Source organism: Spodoptera frugiperda, chromosome 5, assembly GCF_023101765.2.
Source record: "Spodoptera frugiperda isolate SF20-4 chromosome 5, AGI-APGP_CSIRO_Sfru_2.0, whole genome shotgun sequence".
Lineage (NCBI taxonomy): Eukaryota > Metazoa > Arthropoda > Insecta > Lepidoptera > Noctuidae > Spodoptera > Spodoptera frugiperda.
In genome coordinates, this window is record NC_064216.1 from 11,756,296 (window position 1) to 11,781,465 (window position 25,170).

Below are 25,170 nucleotides of genomic sequence, written 5' to 3' on the forward strand. Positions count from 1 at the left end.
GTCCGACTATTTGTACAGGATTATGAAACGGGAAAACCGACGAGCATGCATGAAAAGACTGATGACTGTTGATGAAGCGAAAGAAGTGTGTAAGAACCGTGGCAATTGGCGTTCCATTGTCTCTGCCTACCCCCATGGGAGACAGGCGTGAGGTTATGTATGTAAGTATGTATGAAACGGGAATTTCAGAACATTTTTCTAACGTCTTTGTTCAGAAACGTTTTGGCGCAAGCGTTTCATTACACGTATAGATTACAATTTTAAAAGTAACTTTGGATTCCATTCTGTGAATTCAAGACTATTTATATAGTTGCTTAACGTTTTGATTATTAAATTCCTAGTTTTTATAAAAAATATGTTTATTTAAACTTAAGTTTGTCACTGTACTTTTAAGAAACAAGAACTGAGCGTGCATGTGTATGCATAGAACGGAACAATGACAGTTTAGAAAAATTTGTCTATGTCAAAAATTCACAAAGGCATGACGGCTGTTACTTTTTTGTGAAGAAATTCCAAAATTATTAATAAATCGAAGAGCACACGGTTTTTAACATCAGCTCCGTGTTTTGATTGTGATAAGTGACTTATTTCCCTGACGGCATGATGGTGGAAGGGTCAGCGTTTACGCGGAACGATGTGTTCCAAATGGCTATAAGGGTTGCTTTTGTGTCCGCTGTGACTTATTTTTCAATAAAATGGCTCGTGAACCAGATAGACCCAACGTCCAAGAGTCGGAAGAAGGCTGAGGAGCGTGCCCGCGAACAGTTACGCAAGTAAGTATCGATCCGTTCTTTACGTCATAACACCAGAATTTTTACGTATTTTTAATCTAATTTCTTTTTAGAATGTGTAAAAAATGCTAATTAGAGCTCATAAATCAATTCTCATTGCCATACACACTCATGGATATAGCTAACCTATATTACAACCTTAGAAATGTGTTTATCTGCTAATGACAGATAATCCTGCTAATCATTACATCTCATTGCGTGTTTATTGTGTTGCCAATTCAAGATCATTACTATTGTGAGAGTATGATAAACTATTTGAAATTGTCTAAAGACATGACATATTCACTAACAACAGCTGTATAATAATTTCTTTTTTTTTTTGTTTAAAGCCGCTGGTCATGAGCCTGTGTAAAAAAGGTACAACCAGCATAGGTACATTTCAGTTTTAGTAGTCCTTCAGAGATTTTTTATGATATATAGGATAGTAGGCACATATTTTTAATATTTAGATTGAGATTTTGAATTTTATATTGATATAAATAAATAGAAATACTCATTAAAAGGGGAAAATTAAAAAAAAAGCCTTCAGGGATTGGTCCATCTATTTTCATCATTCCTATTGGATTTCCTCTTGTTCTTCCTTGACTCTTATTACTTGGATTAATTGGCAGTAATGTTATATTACCCCCATTTTTTATAGGTAGCAAGTTTACAGCCAAACATTAGCCATAAGCCTAGACAAAGCCTAGCCTGTTTTAAATTAAAAAAAATCTTAAACTTATTTCTCTAGTCTATACTATGTTATAGACTGCTTTTTTTTATTATCACGACAATAAGCTTCTTGTTAGACCAGTGATCCTGAAATAGGATTGAAGAATTCATATTATATACTTGGAAAACACTCTGATTTTACCCCAGATTATAATAATATTCTAAAATTATCATAATGCTCATGAATGAAACATTAAAACATGAATTATGTATTACATTCATGAAGTTACATTACAAGTTGGAAATAAGATTTCCATTGAAGTGTGATTTTATGATAACCTGAATGGAACTTTAGGGAACAGAGAGTAAAATTCCCTTAAGTAAAGGAGGATCCTCCGACCAGGCGAGGTGTTCGTGCCTGGCAGGCTTTTTGCCTGACTATTGCTTGTTGGGATTTTCTCTTCATGTAAACTTCATAGTAAAGGCTAATCCTGTGATAGTGGCATTTGATATAAATAATGGAATAAAATAAATTCTAAATTCCCCTGTTATTTTCAGGGGAAAAACTGGTATGATGATGATAATTGTGTTAGTGACATATTTTGTTATCAAGTTAAAAGTTGGTTTATAAAATAAGTGTTAGGTATCGTAAATTATTCATTCATGCTCTCCATTTTTTAATAACATGCCATATTTATTATTATGTTATTGGCTTACTCACTGTGTGATGAGCTGCTCATGAATATGAGCCTCTTGCATGACTTTAAACTAGTCGAGTTCATTGTCAAAGAGTTATATGAGTAAGCCGATAACATAATAATTAATTTAGTATGTCTCACGAAAGTTATAATAACATTCCATATTCAAGAAAAAATACTGCTTTCCTAATTTATAAAATTGAATGATTATCTTTATCCAATGTTTTATGTTGTTTCATGAATATGTGCTTCAAAGACATGAGATTTTTACATGGTTTAATATATTGGAACAGTTTAATTAAATAAATAAATATCAAATTAAGAATTTATAAAGGTATCTCTGGTTTTCCTAATAATGTTAAAATGTTCAAATCTCATGTCTTACGGCTGAAATGAATAACTAATCTTAATACAAAATTCTTGGATCTATAGTGGTTTGACATAAACATGCTACAAATAATATTATCCAACCATATTATTCCAAGAATTGTATTGAGATCAATTATTAATTTCTGCCGATATTTTAAACTTGTATCTGATCTCTACATGTGGCTGTTATTTTAACTAATATGTGGCTTAACAGCACAGCTTAACTGCAGATGGCATGTTAGTTACCAATCATCTGGCTTTCCACCAACACCTTGCTATAGTAATTTTATTTTGAGGGGGGGGGGAGGGGGAATACACCCAATAGGAGAAGGGATATAATGAGAAGGGTATAATAAAGGTATAGCAGCTTTTAAAAAGGTAATATTATTAGACCATTTTTGTAAGCAGAAATCTTGCAGATTAAAATAAAAACATACTATTTATGTCTGGGTTTGTGTTAAAACTGCAAACAGGCTCAGAGGGACAATTACTCAATGTTTTTGGAAACGAGAGCGCGTTCGGCGGTCTGATTGGTTGGTTCATTCGCGCCGACCAATCAGAACGCCGAACTCTCGTTTCGTTTTCGTTCAACATAAAGTAAACTCGTACTAAGAATACTGACTGCAGTAAGACGTCAGACAAGCGTTAGTTTAGTTATAACTATATTTGCAATGACGACACATTGTACTTGCAGTGATCCCAATCAAAAACAGCCTATCATTATACGAACAATACGTTTTATCACAACCAGCCCCTATTTCCTCCACCCACATGCATCTGCAGTTAAAATGTCAATAAATAGAGCTTGCTAGTTGCATGAGCGTGATGTCCACATCTCCGAACTGTTATAATAAACGGCCACTGTATAGACCATGCATGTGTTAAGGATGTCTTGCAGAGCGGGGCTCGGCAACAAGCACTCCATCGCGCTGGACAAGCTCACTGACCACGAGATGATCATCGCTTCACAGCTGGTGGTGCCTGATGAGATCAGTGTAAGTTGGTTTTTGTATTCTATTTAATTAATGTACTTGGATAAAAATTGTCTGCACAAAAGTCTGGGTGGCCGGTTACTGAACAACTTGTGGCGGGTTTGATACCCCGCTTAGCTGAATAAAAAGTTTAAATGCTTTTTCTGATTCGAATCAGGAGGCACATTACGGCACATTACGGCACGGACCGTACCGCTATACAATGTACACTCACTTTTCACTATTTGTGTTATAAGTCCCATGTAATAGGGGGTGAGCCTATTGCCATATACTGAGCACGATTTTTCTGATTAAAATTACCAGAATATTAGAATTGCTATTTCGTAATTGTCGTTCCCGATTGTTGTACGAACTTCGACGACAGTCGTTGTAGCTAGATGGAAGCCTCAAAAATTCTGGCAATATTTGGCCAAAATGTTTAAAAATATTTCCTCATACTAGAGTGTAGAGGTTAGTTGGTATGTTTAAAGTATTTTACATTACATAGTTAAAGTAATTTTAAAGCGCAACGGTTCGTCGGCTCGGCCGTAACTTATGTCATTACGCCATTTACCCGTGTTTGTTGTAAAGATCGATGATCAATAAATAGGAGTAAAATGGCCATCAAACACGGTTTAACTGTGATCGTATGCGGTGATTAACCACACAAGTTGACGACTTATGGTTGCGTAGAAATAAAATCAATGTCTTGATTCTCTACTATACCGATGTGTATCGATTTCTTTACTAGGTCGTCGACTCTGCTGTGCATAGATTTATTTGCTTATCGTACTTCGAGGTTTGTTTCAATTCCCTGGTTAAGCAAATCATTACAATTTTATTTCGATACTAGCTTCTGCTAACGATCTCGCCCGCGTTCTAGTGGGAAAAAAATCTATCATCCAAGTCAGCTCATACCCTATCTGTACATCAAACATCAAAATAGTTTCGGCATGATTGACGGCAAAACGTCCAAACAAACTTACTTTTACATTTACATGATGTGATTCTTGCAAAATTATCTGAGGGTTATAAGGGTTATTCGAGAAAATCGATCTTAAAAATGTTTGACGGAGACTGAGCAATCTCTGATAAATCTGAATCTTTTAAACTGGGATTTCTAACCCGTCTGCTAAGCGTGGAGAGCGTAAACCCTTTTATGTAGTAGAAGTTCATAGCCCAACAGTGAAGGCTGGCCATACTGGAATTAATTTGCGTTTTTGTCTAACCAGTACCCTATCTGGTTATTCCGTCATACTCTTATAGAAGTTAGAGCATAGTTATTTCGAGGTACATTTGTGTCATTCATATTTCCGATTGTTTATGAGGTCGTTTGTGGGTTAGTGGGCATCACACGTGAGCAATGTCGTTACAGCAAGAAGGAACATAATTGGACACATTTCAAGTCGGTTAGGCACTAGCCGACCGTAAACAGTTCGTTAAAACGAATTGCAATTTGTTGAGGCGTTGCTTTTGTTCCTGACTTTGTTCGTTTAGGGGCCCTCTCCTTAGGGAATTTAGTGAAAAAAAGTGAAAAGAGGCCGTTCAAATATTACGGAAGCAGATTTATTACAACTATTTACCCTCCCCCATTCCCCTTGTCAGCAAAAGTAAGCAAAGCTCTTACCCCTTCCCCCCTGCTTAAGTAAACATTTTGTGAAACCCGCTATAGTATTCAAACGAAACAATACACAGAGTAAATCTAGACAAGTGAACAGCGCGCGGTAATTCCCCTAATCGGTTCTAAAGCGAGTGCCTAAACGTATGCGTTTACATTTGCGGGAGTCCTCGAAAATGCGTTTCGTTTTCAAGCATAAATAATGTGATGATTGCCATTCGTGTAAAAAAGTAAATAACTACCGATACCCCCCCATATTTGGTAGTCTATTACTATAATATAAATCATACCTTTATAGCGAAATGTGGGTGTAGTTACTGTAGGTACTAAATGCACCCCCGCTTTTGTGCTTTGGGACCTATATTTATACATTACACAGATTGTCACACAGAAAATCGCGAGCAACAGTTCGCTGAACATTTAATTAAGCCCCTTTCATGTTTCATTGCTGTGAACACCTGTTGTTTGCGTGGTAAGCACGCTTAATTAGGACTTGATGTATGATTTAGTGTCACGTAATTAATTTTATGGCCAAAAGGGTAGATTGAGTATATGTAACTATTCGTTTTAGGGGTGATCTAATGGCCATAAACCTAATATTGTCTGATTTAGGATCAAACTTCATCGTCAGCAATAACATTAAGAGCTGATTTGGGACATTTCACCAATACATATTACATAACTCCAAAACCCCACCCATAAAATACTGCGTTATTTCCCAATAAAATTATTATGTAACCGCGGAAAGTTCCGGAAAATGGTCGATGCAGGTGCATGACCGGGTCGCCACGCAGTCGCAACGCATCCCTTAGCGTTGCACGCCTGCGCCACAACCTTTGTCATTTGATATCGATCCAGTCCATCTAGGACACTACCTGCGCGGGTCTAGGCTTATATAAGCACCCCCAGCCGGACGCTCCCCAATTGCACCCAAGCACCCGAGGCGGTTGGACGTGTGTCAATATCGGGACGCGATTTCATATTAAGCCGATTTCAGTTCTTGGTTTTCTTGGGGTGATAGTCTTTTAATATCGTTTCTGCGATGGTTCTTTGGAAAGATTTCGTTGTTAGAAGATTGCTTCTATCAGGTAACCACCTACTTCCTCTACTCCCCCTTTCTTTATCAGTCAGTTCTACGCCTTTTAATGTATGCATTTCTTTGTGCAGGTGAACTGGAAGGACATAGCTGGGCTCGACCACCTGATCCAGGAGTTGCGGGAGACTGTTATCCTGCCGATCCAGAAACGAGAGCTGTTCGCTGACAGCAGGCTGACGCAGCCACCCAAGGGTGTGCTTCTGCATGGTCCCCCAGGTAAGAAGCTAAACACCTTATCTTCTGTTTTTTCAGCGATCATGTATTTTCGGGTTCGACTCCCGAACTTCTTTGTTACTTCTTTTTTAGGTCATATTCTTTGTTCTGCCTTTCGTCGAGTGGTCGAGTTGTGCAAGTGCAACTGTCATCGTGTGTTTTCGGGTTCGATTCCCGAACTTCTCTGTTACTTCTTTTTTAGGTCACGCTCTTTGTTCTGCCTTTCGTCGAGTTGTGCAAGTGCAACTGCCATCATGTGTTGTCGGGTTCGATTCCCGAAATTCTTTGTCACTTTACCTTAGGTCACGCTCTTTGTTCTGCGTTTGGTCGAGTGGTCGAGTTCTCCAAGTGCAGCATTCGTTCAAGCGTTCTCGGGTTCGATCCCCGAAGTTCTTGGTTGCAGATTGTAAAATGCTCGAATATAGGACGTTGCCAGTTGATTTCGTCGGTATTGTCTCGTTCCTTATTACAGGGTAATTGGGTAGGGGATTAGAAATTAATTATGTATTATTAAGAAATGTAATGCAACATTTGGTCACTTGAGTCACGGGTTTTTCCTTTGCTTTGGGGAATAAACCCCGTGATTTCCTTTCTTTGTTCTTTGTGTTACGTAACACTGCGGTGTTGCGCCGCGACCAGGTAAGGACCACACCCTATATAGGCGCGGCGCACCTACGCACTTATGGCGTGTGGGGTGGCATGGGAGAGGGGAGGGGGAAAGTGGCAATCCTCCCCCTCAAATATTAAGCAGTGGTGCTAGAGTTATTTTTCCATCCCCCCCGATGATTATATGATACTACTATCTCCCAGTTTCACTCGGGCTTTTCCCTTTCGGCAACAAGCGCTGTGATGTATTTTCTTTGTTCTCCATTTTGCGTAATAGTGCGCAGGTGCGCCGCGCCCAGTTGGGGTACCACACCCGACCTGAGCGCGGAGCACCTGCGCAATGGGACGCCGTTGGAGGTGGTAGGGGGATTGGATGGCAACCCACCCCCTGCAGTAAGCGCTATGATGTACTTTCTTTGTTATCCACGTTACGTAACAAGTGCGCAGGTCTGCTACGCCCAAGTAGAAGACCACACCCTTCCTCGGTGCGGTGCACCTGCGCACTTAAACCGTGGGGGAGGGGGTAGCGCGTGGGAGTGGGGGGGGGCGTAAAGGCGGGAGAGGGATGGCTTTACAATTATTTTTCGACCGCACCCTATGATTATGTATCGGCTGCCAATGATATTAGTGCCTTATTTGTTCACTTAGGCCATTATTTTGATAATATTTTATTTTTTAATAATGCAATTATTTTTGGTGAAACGTTTATGCTTATAGTGTGCTAAAAATTACTGTTGCCCAAGCCACGTCAGCAAGCCCAACTCTGAAAAGGTTGCCGCAATACTTTATTTTAATAATATGTACCTTACCTATACAATGGATATTAATGGGTTTTGTAAGTTGCACCCACCATGTTGTGCAACATTTGTTTTGTTGTTCGTGTATCACGAAATCATTGCGCAACATTTTGCAAGCAATACACATCGAAGTAATAACTATACATAAAGTTTCACTGAAAAAATTTCGCAACAGTTGCAAGGTTTTGTCAAACAATTTATTCCGCAACATTTCATAAGCATGTACTATGCACATTCAATTCTGGAGCTGCGGACTACCGCGGGTTTACCGCGGCTGCGGCTCGAAAAGCAGGAGTAGGAACGGGGTGGTTTTTAGTCAATGAGAGTCTGACACTCCCTCTCGCTTCGCCCAAGGCGGGAGAAGCCATTGGATGATTTTCCGCCCTCAAAAAAAAAGCACATTCAATAAGTTGCAATGAAACTGTTTCGCAACATTTTACTCGTACTTGAAGGAGTAATAAACAATTATTATAATCAACGATTATATTGTTTAAATAAATGTATGATTAATCATAAACTTATCTACATTTATTTATAAAATGAACATTAATTATGATATTTTCATTTATGGTTTCATTGGAATAAATGATTTGACTTTGACTTTGAAACAATATTCCAGGTTGCGGTAAAACCCTGATAGCTAAAGCAACAGCGAAGGAAGCGAACATGAGCTTCATAAATCTGGACGTATCACTGCTGACGGACAAATGGTACGGCGAGACGCAAAAGTTGGCAGCCGCTGTATTCAGCCTTGCAGTCAAGTTGCAGCCTTGCATCGTGTTCATAGGTAAGAAAACTAAGACCATTTTGTTGAATGTCCCTTTTTATGGGATAGGCCAACAAACGAGCAGAAGAATCACCTGTGGTAAGCAATCATCGCCACCCATGGATACCCGCGATACGAGAGGACTTATAAGTCCGTTGTTGGGCTTTAGATCGAGAATTTGGGAATTGGGGAAATTGGGGAGGGAAGGAAATCCATACCCTTATCCAAAATAATGAGAGTCAAAAGAAGAATTATACGTTGTCCTTTCTTTCTTCTTCGAACAACATTCAATTATAGATTTCTTTCATAAATCAATCTAAACGAATATCCGAACCTCTTCACCTATTGAATATCACACTCAGTACTATTATAAATTCGGCAGACGAGATCGAATCATTCCTGCGTACGCGCACGCAACACGATCACGAAGCGACCGCCATGATGAAGACTCAGTTTATGTCGCTGTGGGACGGCCTCATCACGGAACCAACCTGCACCGTCATTATAATGGGTAAGTCCATAAGTTTCTTGTCTATTCTTGTACTAGGTTTTGCCCGCGTTTTCGCTTGCGTTTAAACCTAAATATACCTATAGTTGTGCTGTAAATGTATTGCGTGAACCTGTGGACGACTCTTGCGCATGCTTCACCTCTTGAATTTTCGGTGGGTAAGAAGATTTGAAGTGACTACTACAGTTAAAGAAAATTAGACAATAAAAAACACAGTAAAAATTCTAATTTAAACGATTTTAGTAAAATATTTTTTAGTAAACCGTCTATTTTGAAAATACGCGCACGTTTCTTTGATTCGCTTCGGGTGTGTATTGACTTTCGGAATATTTAGAAATTATAGCAGCCTGTGGAAGACGGACAAGTGAAATATCACAGAATGGTAAGTAACTTGTTATTCTGGAAACGTTTCTACTTTGTGCAGTGAAGAAGATTTATGTTAAAAAATTTGGTAAATTGTCTTCAGATTGTGATTCAATACTATACAAAAAAAGCCTAAAGAGATATTTACTGCAGTGAAGAAGATTGTAATGAAATTAACGAAAGATGTTTATTCGTAGATTGTCATTGTCACTAGAAAACTGTCTCTCGAGGCCCTAGCCCGCGAAGATTTTTTTCAAAACCTTCGTGGGCTAAGGTCTAGGGAGATATTCGCATCGGTGAAGAAGATTGTAATGAAACTAATGAAATATGTTTATTCGTAGATTGTCATTGTCACTAGAAAACTGTCTCTTGAGGCCCTAGCCCGTGAAGATTTTTTTCAAAACCTTCGTGGGCTAAGGTCTTTTTTTTTTTTTTGAGGGGGGAAAATCATCAAATGACTTCTCCCGCCTTGGGCAAGGCGAGAGGGAGTGTCAGACTCTTACTGACTAAAAACCACCCCGTTCCTTCTCCTGCTTTTCGACCCGGAGCTCCGGTAAACCCGCTAGGTAGTCCGCAGATCCGGATCAGGTGGGCTAAGGTCTAGGGAGATATTCGCATCGGTGAAGAAGATTGTAATACAAATTATGAAATATGTTTATTCGTAGATTGTCATTGTCACTAGAAAACTGTCTGTCGAGGCCGTAGCCCGCGAAGATTTTTTTCAAAACCTTCGTGGGCTAAGGTCTAGGGAGATATTCGCATCGGTGAAGAAGATTGTAATACAAATTATGAAATATGTTTATTCGTAGATTGTCATTGTCACTAGAAAACTGTCTGTCGAGGCCCTAGCCCGCGAAGATTTTTTTCAAAACCTTCGTGGGCTAAGGTCTAGGGAGATATTCGCATCGGTGAAGAAGATTGTAATGAAACTAACGAAAGATGTTTATTCGTAGATTGTCATTGTCACTAGAAAACTGTCTCACGAGGCCCTAACCCGCGAAGATTTTTTTCAAAACCTTCGTGGGCTAAGGTCTAGGGAGATATTCGCATCGGTGAAGAAGATTGTAATGAAACTAATGAAAGATGTTTATTCGTAGATTGTCATTGTCACTAGAAAACTGTCTGTCGAGGCCGTAGCCCGCGAAGATTTTTTTCAAAACCTTCGTGGGCTAAGGTCTAGGGAGATATTCGCATCGGTGAAGAAGATTGTAATGAAACTAACGAAAGATGTTTATTCGTAGATTGTCATTGTCACTAGAAAACTGTCTCTCGAGGCCCTAGCCCGCGAAGATTTTTTTCAAAACCTTCGTGGGCTAAGGTCTATTTTTTTTTTTTGAGGGGTGGGAAAATCATCAAATGACTTCTCCCGCCTTGGGCAAGGCGAGAGGGAGTGTCAGACTCTTACTGACTAAAAACCACCCCGTTCCTTCTCCTGCTTTTCGACCCGGAGCTCCGGTAAACCCGCTAGGTAGTCCGCAGATCCGGATCAGGTGGGCTAAGGTCTAGGGAGATATTCGCATCGGTGAAGAAGATTGTAATACAAATTATGAAATATGTTTATTCGTAGATTGTCATTGTCACTAGAAAACTGTCTGTCGAGGCCGTAGCCCGCGAAGATTTTTTTCAAAACCTTCGTGGGCTAAGGTCTAGGGAGATATTCGCATCGGTGAAGAAGATTGTAATGAAACTAATGAAAGATGTTTATTCGTAGATTGTCATTGTCACTAGAAAACTGTCTCTCGAGGCCCTAACCCGCGAAGTTTATTTTCAAAACCTTTGTGGGCTAAGGTCTAGGGAGATATTGGCATCGGTGAAGAAGATTGTAATGAAACTAACGAAAGATGTTTATTCGTAGATTGTCATTGTCATTAGAAAACTGTCTCTTTAGGCCCTAGCCCGCGAAGATTTTTTTCAAAACCTTCGTGGGCTAAGGTCTAGGGAGATATTCGCATCGGTGAAGAAGATTGTAATACAAATTATGAAATATGTTTATTCGTAGATTGTCATTGTCACTAGAAAACTGTCTCTCGAGGCCCTAACCCGCGAAGTTTATTTTCAAAACCTTCGTAGGCTAAGGTCTAGGGAGATATTGGCATCGGTGAAGAAGATTGTAATGAAACTAACGAAAGATGTTTATTCGTAGATTGTCATTGTCACTAGAAAACTGTCTCTTTAGGCCCTAGCCCGCGAAGATTTTTTTCAAAACCTTCGTGGGCTAAGGTCTAGGGAGATATTCGCATCGGTGAAGAAGATTGTAATGAAACTAATGAAAGATGTTTATTCGTAGATTGTCATTGTCACTAGAAAACTGTCTCTCGAGGCCCTAACCCGCGAAGATTATTTTCAAAACCTTCGTGGGCTAAGGTCTAGGGAGATATTCGCATCGGTGAAGAAGATTGTAATGAAACTAACGAAAGATGTTTATTCGTAGATTGTCATTGTCATTAGAAAACTGTCTCTTTAGGTAGCCCGCGAAGATTTTTTCAAAACCTTCGTGGGCTAAGGTCTAGGGAGATATTGGCATCGGTGAAGAAGATTGTAATACAAATTATGAAATATGTTTATTCGTAGATTGTCATTGTCACTAGAAAACTGTCTGTCGAGGCCCTAGCCCGCGAAGATTTTTTTCAAAACCTTCGTGGGCTAAGGTCTAGGGAGATATTCGCATCGGTGAAGAAGATGTGGTTTAAGAAGATTCATATAACTAATGAAATTGTTTGACTCCATTGTCACTAGCAGATCTTGGTCTTTTGACGCCCCTAGACATAAGCCTGTGAGAAATGGTTAAAATTTTTCACAGTCTTTATGTCTAGGGAGACCTAAACGTTGGATGAAGAAAATTATAAGAAAATTGTATGATCGGCAAACTACGGTTATTTAATATTAAATGTATTTCCTGTCACAAAAATGTAATGTAAAGATTTTATAAACGTTTATTTTCAGTTCCAAACTATGTGTAACGTTTTTTTGCAAGTTGAAGACTCTTAAACAATATGCCCGTGTACAATGTTGGACTAAAATTGTATCAATGATTTTGTAAAGATAGAAGCATGCAAAACTTACATGTTCCTTTTTGTTATTTTAGGATTTAATGTGATTTAACATTTTCTTATGTCACCACCACTCTTATGTTATAACTGTACAGTTGGACTATAAAGTTTTAACTAAATTAAATCAAGAATGGATACAACACCACTCTTATGATTTAACTGTACAGTTGGACGAGAGCGCGTTCGGCGTTCTGATTAGTTGTGTTATTGGAGCTGGCCAATCAGAGCCTTTGCTCTCTCGTTTCGATTACTTTAAACGTTAAGCAAACTCGTACTAAGGATACTGTTGTATTACTTATAATTTTTTTATTACAAAATTTTTATTTTGAAGTATTTTTATACTATATGGTGCTCGATACTGTCTATCCATGTATCTGTCTATCGATGTAATCTTCTAGTTACCAATTAATGTGTAGCATGTTTATGTGTCCAATTCAATTTGTGAGCTTATTATGTATGTATGTGTGTTTATTTTCTACCCTTGTGATCTTGTATGTCAATAAATAGTTCCCTATATTATTATTTTTTTTTTCTGTGTTGTTGCGAATGTTAGATTCGATTTTTATTTGCGTTTGCAATGCAACGTAACAACAAGAATTCTGTTTCACTGATTTATATTTATTTTTGTAGACATTTTTAAACGTATAGTTGCCTTCTATGTTTAGAATAGACTTTTCACTAGAGTTTTTGTTCGTAGGTGCCACAAATCGTCCCCAGGACTTGGACAAGGCGATCCAGCGTCGAATGCCGGCCACATTCCACGTCCCTATGCCGAGTGAGAGCCAACGCGAGAGGATCCTGCAGCTTATACTGCGCTCTGAACCTGTCGCCCCAGACGTAAGTAGCAGCCATTAATGTAGTCAACATATAATTCCAGTTTTTCCTCGAACCGGTACACAAATCACATTACCTTAAAAGTTGAATTACACTTGGTTGTTTGCGCTACCGCTAAGCCAAGCTAAGTTATATAATTTTATTTTTAGTTATTTTCATTGAACATGTACATTTTTACTTTTTTTTGCAAACGTACACGTCGTGGGTGCGTTTACAAACGTACAAGTTCACGTACACATAACACCCAGACCCGAAACAACAAATTATGATTCACACAAAAAGTTGCTCCGTGCGGGAATCAAACCCGCTATACGTTGCGTGGCAGTCAGTTGCCCAGCCACCGCGCCAACCATGCAGTCATTTACTTTTTCGAAGATTAATCAGTGACTTTACGCTTCTGTTATGTTACTCTATGTAGTATATATTTCCGTTTTTAAACATCATCAACTTACCTATATCAAACGTTTGGTCAACAGATTGATTTCAAGCGGCTAGCAGCCTCCACCGAAGGGTTTTCCGGATCTGATCTCCATGAGCTCTGCAGACAGGCTGCCGTGTACAGAGTCAGGGACCTCGCCAGAGATGAGATGAGCAGGGAAATGAACAAGGTAGGGTAGGCTTTAGTCGGCTTTGTAAAGTGTACTTTAAATCTATTATTGGGGAAACGTCATGTAGTCGTCATAGTAGTTTACTTTAACTTAATATTATTTTTTCAATGTTGTGTTTTTTTATTATTATTTATTTAACACAACTTTCAATATACAGTTTTCATCTTACAGTTAAGCTCGTCTAACTTTTCAGTTTGATGGCGAGAATCGATTATTTTTATCTTCATGTATAATTTTACTTTTTAGGTTGTAAATAATTTAGCCATAGTTCTTATTATTATTTAGTCTATCTGTATTTAAGCTTAATTTTTTTTTATTATAACTTTTTATTAAATAAAATGTTTACTTTTTCCAGAGCTCCACAGACGTTGGTAAATCAGGATCGGATTCAGACGAGGAGTACGTGGATGCAGTGCGTCCAATAACGATGGACGACCTCCGCCTCTCACTCAGTAAGCTCAAGGAGTCGAAGATCCAGTGCGGCACACTCGCGCCCTCTATGCGGATAGAACTCGACTAGGCAACGCCATCTAGCGGTCTAACTGACGGTACTTAGTATAACTTGGGATTGTGACTTATATAGGTACATTGTTTAATGAATTTGCTAAGCAATTGGCGCCACTGTCGCTTTTGGCGTTGCATTTAAGTGACAAACGCCCAAATACTGAAATGCTACTCAATTTAAGGTTGTGCTTAAATATCGTGCTATCTCTGTCTTTTATGAAGAATTTGTAGTGACAGAAATAATCTTGAGAGCGTCTTAAAGTTAAGTGTCGTTTGAGTATTTGAACATGAGTTTTATTTCTCCACTTAATTATTAAATTTTAGTTCTAATCTCGGTTGATAGCAATATAATGGTTGCTGTTACTATCGTTCATAATAAAGGCTTTAGTTTAAACCTTAAGCCGAAATAACCTCACGCCTTTTTAATCCCCAAATAGGGTAGGTAGAGATGTACATTTGAGATGTCTGTTTTCACCAACATTGTCATGGGTGAGCTAACTGTGATCGAAGTTATGCATAATATAATAATGAATTCCTTACATAATGTACCTATAACCCTGGAAAGTTGATAAGGATCGATATTATCGGTAATTCTCAATGTATGTGTATGTATATGATGGTTCAATGATCGAGTCGTGGGAATGATGGTTTTACATCACTTGTCAAGACGAACGAGAATTATATGTGGTGCACGTTTTCTGTCCACGCTAAAATGGCTCAAGTTATTTTCATTTAAATGTACTTTTTTAATTTTGGGGAAAAGATTTTGGGAAATTAATTTGTGTGTGCCTCAATACTTTTAAATTTTTTGTATATCAGTCAGCCTAAAAAATGTAAGATATAGGTAACAAATTTTCAATGTTGTCTCTTTCACACTCATGCATAATCGTATATGAGTGACAGAGATAGACAGTTTATTAATTGAAAATCCTCTTTTAAAACAAATTTTAGTTACTAATCCTAACATTTGCTATTTTTTCAACCGATCGACTTTAACGCGTAAGTCAGTACCTGAAATCGACCAAATAACTCGTTTGACTTTCGTCTTTATTGCGTTGGTCTTACGTTGTACAATCGATTGACTCGAAGATCGCTAGAATATTACTTAGATGAGATTTACCTAGGTTTCTAGGTAACCTAGGTAGATTCTAGTCTTATTTAAGAGGGGAGTTGTATACTAATTGGAGTGGTTATATTGATGGAAAAATGTCGGTAAAGGTGCAAATACGTATTGAAATGTGATATGAAAGTAACTATTAAGTGTTTTGGCTTGGTCCATACATTCAGGGCCGAAATAAGGACTTCTGTTGAGGTCCTAAATAAAATTTAATAATCGTCCAAATTGAATTTAATATGAATAATGAAATCTTTCAATCGAATGAATAACTTACTAAAAAATGTTAAACTAAATATCAACTTTATTGTCAGTATGTTAAAGTTACTTTTCCTTTGAAATTAATCTATCCACTCCATTTAGTTCACACTCGTATGTTTAATTCCGTTACCATTGATATTGTAAATTATTATGTTGTAAATATTCGAGTGGTTTATGTTACACTTGAAAAATCAACCCTATTCGCTTGTTTTAAAGTTTGTTTTAGACCAAAACATCATGTATTTGTTTTAAGACATACATTTGTCAGTTTATGCAGTCCATAATAACTTAGATTGGGAGTATAATACAGAAAAACAAACAAGTATACTGTTGAACAAACAGGGCAGCGCAAATTGAACTCTAATGCTCTTTGATACAGCATAAGTTAGCGTGCACGTTACTCTCCTAAGGTTATTAATAACGACACATTGTTCTATGTCAGGAAACCGATCACTTTATATGTTTGTATACTTTTAATAACCTAACCTATTTGTCGATGCTACTAAAGACAGAGTTTTCACGTAAATTCCATACAAAATGTGTCAAAATTCAATGTCTGTCTCAGTGCTGTATATCAGTGTAGATAATGGACTATGACTAACATAATGTCTTATTACAAATACAATGTATTAGCATAGTGTAGTTAGATAATATTCCCTGTGGCTATGGTGTTTGGCGAAAGCCGATATACGGTGTGATCTATAATAAAAAAAAATCAAAGCCAAAATTTCCAATTTAGAACTTTATGACTTAATATCGAAAGCTCTAATTTGCTGGGCAGGCCTTGGCTTTAAAAAAACTTATCGTTTTTATGTACAAACATGAAGTTCTAGGTTAGAAATAATAATAAAATGGCGCTATAAGTGTGACCGGTATCAAGATGGTTCAGAGTTGTCATTAGTACGAGTTAGATAGTACCGAAAATAAATGCGTAAACATGCGCTAAACTAATAACTAATACAAACAAATATACCAAATTAGTTTCGTCTCTAAATACTAACAGAAATCTATTTAAACCAGTGAACATATTTTGGCAAAGATAAATAAATATTTACCAAATAAAAATATTTCTATTAGAATAACTTGTATCAAATTGTCGATGCGAACATCTCTAACGAAAGTTAATGGACGCGGTTATATCACGGTTGATTGTTGTTATACTTTCAAAGAAAGTGAAATAATGATCAATTAGTGCTGTCGTGTTTATTACACTTTCCACTTATCGATAGATGACGCCGTGGAGCCGAAATAACCCGTTATGACCTCATTTTGACAACAACTTTAACTACCGATGCTAATTACTTAAATATAATCAAATTTGATTCACTTATTGATATCTGATGAGGTGATAAATAAGAAAAAATATGGCTTATATTATACAAGCGTTTTGAAGTTCGATTATTTCGGCTCCCACGTTACGATAAAAAAGTTTTAAACAAAGATTGTATAGTCTACTTTGCCGGCAAAGAAAGACAAGAGATGGTAATTCTAAAAATGTTCATTAGATATTTGAAATTCTAAAGTTTATTCCAATTAAGAAATGAAGATAAAATTATATTTATCGATTGTTAAAAATGTAGATACGCTTCTCGATATTAATGTGTTGCTGGATGTTTGGATGTTAAATAGTTTGTGGCTGGTCGATGTATGGTTATAAATTCGATCGAATTTGTTCGAAACATATCGATATATCTATCGGCATCGGTTCTCAGCACTATGAATGTGTTAGGTGTATTGTGGATTTGGGATAAGCTGGGGTGCGGGTAAAAAGGCCAAGTAAATGAGAAAAGTGTTATACAAATTATGATTATACAAGTAAATGTGATGGACGTTTGACCATTTGAGCCCAAATACCCAAATGCTTTGGCTCTAACTGTGTGCATTTTATTCGGCTTTTTACAATAGTGGTTAGTTTTTTTGTATTGCGTACGTATTAGCAGGGTTAGGCTTGGGCTGTGTCGATAAATTGTTAATTTATTGTACGTTATGTTATCAATATCGCTTTGTATACTATATTGTTGGAGAAAATCGTGGATTTGTAACTGAAAGTGACTGATGATTGTGGTGTTTTTGACAAGTAAGAACTTTTTCACAGACTTATATGGTATCGTATACATGCCCATCGAAGCTAGAATGGAGACAATCGAATTATCGATAAAGTGCGGCCACATCACTAGCTGTTCCTTAATAAAATAGTTACAAAACTGCGATTTTTATGTTATAGATTTTGCACAAACCTATAGCAATAAAAACTTGGTGATTAAAACGATAATTAATGAAACAGTGATTGAAAATAAGTTATTTTTGGTTATACAGAAATACGTTTCCTTTTGTCCGTATATGCAGTTTTTTGTTTAATTTTTATTTTATAATCTTATTGTATATTGTTGTTTTGTTGATGTGGTTTAACATCGTTTATACTTAAAATATGATTCTTGGTCGTACTGGGCCGATACTGTTTTCAAAGATACTAACAACATGTTATCGACAAATGTGAACGTGTGTACCTTTGACTTAATGTTTGTCAATTATGTAGGGGCAAGCATGTGACATGACATACTCGCATTTTGTCGAATCTCATAAAGTTCGCATTCCCTGTATGTCTTGTCAATACTTATCATGCTTCGCCAACTTATGTCGTTAAAACTGTGGCCTGTTGACAAAATGATCCAACAACATTTTTTTGAAGATTTTTTTTTCGCTAAACAGCTACTTGCGTTGTTTTTATTGCCAATGATGAGTTAGTACTCGAACATAATATATTTATTGTGTAAATAAAAGCAATAACTTAAATAGAATACTTTGTTTTATTTTAATTGACAATTCCTTACACTTTTGTTATGTTAAATGACGAGAGAGCATAGTTGCAAAGTTACATACTTTTTTTAAACGTTGTCCCACACTAGCCTTTTCTTCTATGTCGTAGGTGCGTTTAAGTACGTATGTACTTAAACGCATTTTACATACAAATGACACTCAGACCCGAAACAACAATTTGTGGATTGCACAAAGAATTGCTCCGTGCGGATGCCAGCCACTGCACTAACCGTGCAGCCTCTTACATGATGGTTGGTGTAGTTTAAGCACCTACTACAGCTGAAACTGGTTTCAAAATAAGTAACATCTCAAAAGTTAGTCGCAAATTTTTAACAAAGGACTCCAAGAATCCAGTAAGTATCTCTGAAGATGTAGGCAGTAGTAGGTATGGTAGGTTGGTAAGATGGCACAAATTCAAGGATTATTTAAACACAATTGGACATGAAACACAAATTTTATTGGAATCGTGAAGATACAAACTTACAATCTACAGAACAATTACCTACTTCTTACTTATAAGACCAAATATGAAGTAGGTTAAAAAACTTACTAAAACTTATGTCATCAATAAATTATAATAAATTCTTTGAATTATTCACAACAGTCGTGAAAGATTTCACGGAAAACTGATCCGTAATCGAAGATTTTAATTTTGAGATATCTTTATTTTTAAATACGTGTTCTAACAGATTGGCTTTTCGCTGTAAGTAGGTACTTTCGAAAGGTAAACGTTTCACGTTTCTAACATGCGATTGGTACGTCTATTACTCTAAAGAAATAAGGTCTTTACGCTTAATACTGATATCTGAGCAAGAGAAGAAGTTCTCCTGGATGCCACAGCCGAGGGCTCCCGAGCCGTCCGCACAGGTACCCCAGTTGTTGCCCGCCGTGTACTTCCACTGCAGCACGCAGTGCTCACACACCACATTCGCAGGCAGGCGGTAGTTCACGTCGAACATACCATTTCCTCTTGGATAGTATTTGGTTCCACCGTTCTCTAACTCCAGAAGGAAGTTGTCGAAGCATTCCTGTGTTTGGTCGCTAGGATTCACGCATAGTCTGAACTCCCAGAAGCCCCGTTTGTCAGCGCTAATGTAGACTTTAGTGTTGATGATTTGGTCCTGTTCGTAGGTAGCGACGATGTGTCCCTGGCCGTACTTGCCACCTAACTCATGAGCGCGGGGCTGCGGGCTATCGAAGGCGTCACCACAAATACCGCATCTAGAGTGAAATAGATTACGTTTACCACCACAGAAATATTTTTTTCCGGTACTTTTGTTTGTCGTTAGGTAATTCTTTTTTAAGAGACTCACCGTCCTCCATTGCGGAAATGCTGGTGGTGCAGGCCACCGCAGTTGAGGCCGTTATCATCGTAGTTGGGTGGTACGTCAGAGTATAAGCCAGTCCGCCAAAGGGAGGCTCTACCCACTGGTTGTGCCAATCGGCCATGACCATGTGCGTAGGCCAGCAAACAAGACAGAGCAAACACTGCACTCCAGATCATCTAAGGAAACAACATATTATTATGTCGAAGCAAGGTAAAAATTAAGATTAATGTAATGCCAATTTAGATCACATTATCTTTCAATTTGCAGTGTCTATTATACCTAGTACATTTTGTACTGTAAATACTGCTTGGAAATGGTAAAAACCTGGTATCTTTAGGATCTACCAGCGGGCACCGCTCCTGCTTCACATATTTCCCTGGTGGTAATAATTTGTTTTGTAAGTAAACCGCCACGGCATCAAAGGGCCAGTTACATCCTGAGTTTTCGAAATCATTTCCGAATTTTAAGTTTCTATATTATGATAGTGTTCCAAAGTAAAATAATGTAATGGAAACAATGTTTACATTTTAAATGAGAACATCGTAGCCCTTTAGTCAGGCATCGTTTTTTTCAAAGGTGTCTTAAATTCTGTGAGTACTTACATTAAAATTATTCCAATGAGCTTTCAGATGAAATTGTATGAATGTTGTACTACTATGTACCAACTAACTTGGCAGGTACTGTTTAATTGTCCTTTCCTTCATGAATATATACGGTGACACCAGGTTATCATCGCGAAATATCAATGTCATCATTATCAGTATTATGAATAATTATGATACAATGTGCACAAACAAAATTACATTAATATTATAATTGATTTGATGTGTTGTTTGTTTGAATTAAATAGGCTACAAAACTACGGGACCGATTTGAAAAAATGTTTCACCATTAGAATTCTACACTATCCGTGATAAAGGGGGAAAATCATCCAATGACTTCTCTCGTCTCAGGCGAGGCGAGAGGGAGTGTCAGACTCTTACTGATTAAAACCACCCTGTTCCTACTCCTGCTTTTCAAGCCGGAGCCCCAGTAAACCCGCTAGGTAGTCTGCAGCTCCGGATCAGACATCAATCCTACTGTGCCCCATTTGTGGTGGTCTTACTGCTCTTTGAGGCGCGCGCGGAACGCGACGCGCCGCACGCACAAGTCTGGCCGCCGTCCGCAGACCCGCACTTAGGGTAGCCGGAGATCGTTGCGCGATCCCGACGATGTACTAAAGTCTTATAGAGAAAATCCCGGGCCTATTTATCTCTTGAGCCACTGAACTTATTTGAGCGAAATTCGGTAGACCAAAAGTTTGAGGTCCGGTAAATAATATCAGAGAGTTTTCGTTTAAAAAAGACAGTATATCTGTATAGTAGTGCCAATACAGGATTTCGAGCACTTAATAGTTGGGCCTCCTGCGATGTTTTGACTTTGCCCACGCGAACCAAACCGTGTGCGGGCTAGTTTAATGTAATGACTAATTACGTAAATGTAACATGTCACAAGTTAATGATCAAAATGGATAATAATCTTAGTTTTTACTTTACATGTAGAGACTAATGTACTAACCTTGTTAAAGAAGTCTAGCTTCCTGTTTGTACAGTTGCATGAGGTGGCTGCTATCTTTACTCGATAGATATGTACTCTCATTCGTCCTCTAGATGTTCTGGGGAGCAGTGATAGCACATGGTATTGGCCGATTGGAGGTACCAACGAACACAGTTTCTCTGGCGTACTGGCTTATTCTCTGACGCACCACACAACTACGTTACTCAACTGCCGCGGTTTCATAGGTAAGTTTTATTAAAATAGTAACATAATAAACGCAAGCTTTGAGAATAAATACTCGTATGTTTGTGGAGGAAACAACTTCAAATTAATTTAATCTGTATAGATGTGAGAATGCTTACGATCTTGCGCAGTACCGTGTCCATTGGTTGGGCCAATTCATCAACATCAGAGTCCACATCAGTGCTTACCATATGGGATACTGGGAGTTCAGACTCTGCCTGGATCCTAGCGACCAAACGCAGGAATGCTTCGCTCACTTCCTTCTAGAGTTAGAAGACGGTGGAACCAAATACTATCCTAAAGGAACTGGTTACTATGACGTGAACTACCGCCTGCCAGCCAATGTGGTGTGTGACCACTGCGTGCTGCAGTGGAAGTACACGGCGGGCAACAACTGAGAGCGTCTGTGGAGATAACTTCTCTTGTTCAGTAATCAGTAAAAGTTAGTTTAACTTGAGGATACGGGAATTAGTCACAATTATAATATTAAGTACTGTTTAAAATTACTTTTGAGATGATGTGGTAAATTTCAATAATCCTAGAATAACACAGTCTCTTGGGTCGAGTGACCCCAAGTGCAATTACCGAGCAAAGTGTCTGGGGACATTCGAGTTCGAAAAAAAAATCAGATGAATATTAAAAGTACTATTACTTTTGTGAGACATACTAAATTAATTTATTGTTATCGGTTTACTCATGTAACTGTTTGACGAGGAACTCGACAAGTTTCAAGCCATACTAGAGGCTCATATTCATTAGCAGAATTCGGTGTTTGTGATGAATAGAAACACAAGAGTTTTGGCAGAAGATCTGTCGTCATTACTCAGTCTCGTGTGTTTCAGAAGGCCCCAATACCGTGCCTTGGGGAACACCGCACTATGCACCAATGTGCTCCATCAAATCTATCCATCTGCCTCCTGGTGTCATAGTGTTACAACAACATTGAACAACGAACGGAACAGCATTGTCCTATAAAAATGTATGTTTATAGCACTTGTTGTTTCGGGTCTGGGTGTGATGTACATATATGTGAATTTGTATGTTTCTAAACTCACCCACGACATAGAAGAAAATCCTAATGCGAAATAAGGGCATAGGTTTCATTAAAGCAAAAAAAAAATCTAATAATAATCTCTCTCTCTCTTTAAACATAATATTTTATGAAGCACAGATCTCACGTATATTGGACCTGTTAAATAACCTAACTGTTACCTAATAGTCAAGTTTTCCAGAAAGGAAAGTAAGGGTACCTACTTTTTATTACTGAACCTACCAATGACAAAGTACCAATGTGAATTTTTCAGAGTTATATGTATTTTATAAGATAATTTAGACACCACTGGCTAACGGCGAAGGAAAACATCGTGAGGAAACCTGGGCTTATAATTTGCAATTATAAGTTTGAAATCGCGAACCCACATTGAGCAAGCATAGTGATTAATGCTCAAACTTTTTCCGTGTGAGTAAAGGCCTTTCGTCAGCAGTGGTGACGTTATAGGCTGTTGTTGATGTTGAAATGAAACGGCAAGTGTAGCATCATATATTTTATTAAATTCTTCGTATATACACGGTTCTAATGGAATTTCCGTAATTGTAGATTTTAGTTTTGTGTTCCCTAAACTTTCATCGTCTGGTTATTTCTAAATAGGTATGTCTTAATGTAAAACTAAAATCAGCAGTTAGTGGTACAACCATAGCTAAAATATGTGTTTTAGTTATGTTTGTTATAGTTTCTTCTTCTTTTATTTTAACTTTAAGTAATCTTTGAATTTTTTTATTGAAACCGTAACAGGAAATAGGGCCTATTTGGTACGTCTATTACTCTTATTACTCTAAAGTAATAAGGTCTTTGCCCTTAATACTGATATCTGAGCAAGAGAAGAAGTTCTCCTGGATGCCGCAGCCGAGGGCTCCCGAGCCGTCCGCACAGGTGCCCCAGTTGTTGCCCGCCGTGTACTTCCACTGCAGCACGCAGTGGTCACACACCACATTCGCAGGCAGGCGGTAGTTCACGTCAAAGATACCAGTTGCTTTAGGGTAGAATTTGGTTCCACCGTCTTCTAACTCTAGAAGGAAGTTGTTGAAGCATTCCTGTGTTTGGTCGCTAGGATTCAGGCAGAGCCTGAGCTCCCAGTATCCCAAAAGGTAAGCGGTGATTTGGACTTTGGTGCTGATGACTTGGCCCTGTTCGTAGGTAGCGACGATGTGTCCTAGGCCGTACTTGCCACCTAACTCATGAGCGCGGGGCTGCGGGCTATCGAAGGCGTCACCACAAACACCGCATCTGGAGTAAAATAAAGAGACCTCGTTTATTACCACATAAATATTTTTTACCAGTACTACCTAATATTTTTTTATAAAGCTTACCGTCCTCCATTAACAACATACTGGTGAATGAACCCGCCGCAGTTGAGGCCGTTGTCATCGTAGTTGGTTGGTGCGTCAGGGAATAAGCCAGTCCGCCAAAGAGAGGCTCTGCCCGCTGGTTGTGCCAATCGGCCATGACCATGTGCGTAGGCCAGCAAACAAGACAGAGCAAACACTGCACTCCAGAACATCTAGGGAAACAAGATTAAAGATGTAATGACAGTTTATATCACATTATCTTCCAATTTGCAGTGTCTATTATACCTAGTACATTTTGTACTGTAAATACTGCTTGGAAATGGTAAAACCTGGTATCTTTAGGATCTACCAGCGGCCACCGCTCCTGCTTCACCCATTTCCAATTTCCCTGGTGTTCTGTTGTGTATAATTTGTTTAGTAAGTAAACCGCCAAGACATCAAAAGGCCAGCTATTTCCTGAGCTTTCGGAATAATTTCCGATTTTATAAGTTTCTATAATATTACAATGTTTCAAAGTAAAGAATGGAAAAAATATTTACATTTTAAATGAGATTTTTTTTTAAACATATTAATTTGTATTAAAGTGTGTTAGTACTTACATTAGAATTATTCCAATGAGCTTTTATATGAATGTTGTACCACTATATACCAACTAACTTGGCAGGTACTGTATAATTGGCCTTTCCATCATGAATATATACGGTGACACCAGGTTATCATCGGGAAATATCAATGTCATCATTATCAGTATCATGTTACAATGTGCACAAACAAAATTACATTAAAATACATTAATATTATAATTGATTTGATGTGTTGTTTGTTTGAATTAAATAGGCTACAAAACTACGAATTCTACACTATCCGTGATGAGCATAGGCTATATTTAACTACTTCCTCACGCCCCAGCCGTCGCGAGAGACACTCCGGGCGTCGGGGATTGCGGTACGATCTCCGGACACCGGCGCAGTAAGTGCGGGTCTGCGGACGGCGAGCAACGGTAGCTCGCCCAAAGTAAGAGAAGTCAATTGATGATTATCCCCCCTTAAAAAAGGCTACCTATATTTAATAAGAGAAAAAAA

The 25,170-nt window shown here is 38.1% G+C and overlaps 2 protein-coding genes and 2 long non-coding RNA genes across 8 annotated transcripts; 2 read left to right on the plus strand and 2 right to left on the minus strand.

Annotated features, from left to right (window-relative positions):
• The first annotated feature begins 450 nt into the window (after positions 1-450).
• LOC118271774 (outer mitochondrial transmembrane helix translocase) lies at positions 451-18,616 on the plus strand. 2 transcript variants are annotated; one of them, XM_050693898.1, is made up of 8 exons: positions 451-773; positions 3,396-3,504; positions 6,266-6,410; positions 8,430-8,597; positions 8,959-9,087; positions 13,195-13,334; positions 13,808-13,939; positions 14,295-18,616. In XM_050693898.1, exons 1-8 carry the CDS (start codon positions 601-603, stop codon positions 14,457-14,459), a joined length of 1,161 nt encoding a protein of 386 aa, XP_050549855.1. In that variant the 5' UTR covers positions 451-600; the 3' UTR covers positions 14,460-18,616. The 2 variants fall into 2 exon arrangements, with proteins under 2 accessions (XP_050549855.1, XP_050549856.1); XM_050693899.1 differs by having other exon boundaries at positions 3,408-3,504.
• LOC126910707 (uncharacterized) lies at positions 10,046-11,168 on the minus strand. The gene is made up of 3 exons (XR_007705334.1): positions 11,078-11,168; positions 10,464-10,751; positions 10,046-10,175 (listed from the first exon to the last, which is right to left on the minus strand). It is a non-coding gene; the product is annotated as an uncharacterized LOC126910707 (long non-coding RNA).
• LOC126910706 (uncharacterized) lies at positions 10,647-11,607 on the plus strand. Its single transcript, XR_007705333.1, has 3 exons — positions 10,647-10,755; positions 10,938-11,379; positions 11,524-11,607. It is a non-coding gene; the product is annotated as an uncharacterized LOC126910706 (long non-coding RNA).
• Positions 18,617-19,070: 454 nt separating the features above from the next.
• On the minus strand, positions 19,071-24,810 carry LOC118272249 (uncharacterized). Of its 4 annotated transcripts, XM_050693900.1 has the most exons (4): positions 24,688-24,810; positions 24,110-24,300; positions 23,971-24,026; positions 19,071-19,800 (listed from the first exon to the last, which is right to left on the minus strand). In XM_050693900.1, the coding sequence occupies exons 2-4, from the start codon at positions 24,298-24,300 to the stop codon at positions 19,400-19,402; spliced, it is 648 nt and encodes a 215-aa protein (XP_050549857.1). In that variant the 5' UTR covers positions 24,688-24,810; the 3' UTR covers positions 19,071-19,399. The 4 variants fall into 4 exon arrangements, with proteins under 4 accessions (XP_050549857.1, XP_050549858.1, XP_035443945.2 ...); XM_050693901.1 differs by lacking the exons at positions 23,971-24,026; positions 24,110-24,300 and adding an exon at positions 19,949-20,139 and having other exon boundaries at positions 19,071-19,856; positions 24,688-24,779; XM_035588052.2 differs by lacking the exons at positions 23,971-24,026; positions 24,110-24,300; positions 24,688-24,810 and adding exons at positions 19,949-20,139; positions 20,566-20,707 and having other exon boundaries at positions 19,071-19,856.
• Positions 24,811-25,170: the final 360 nt, after the last annotated feature.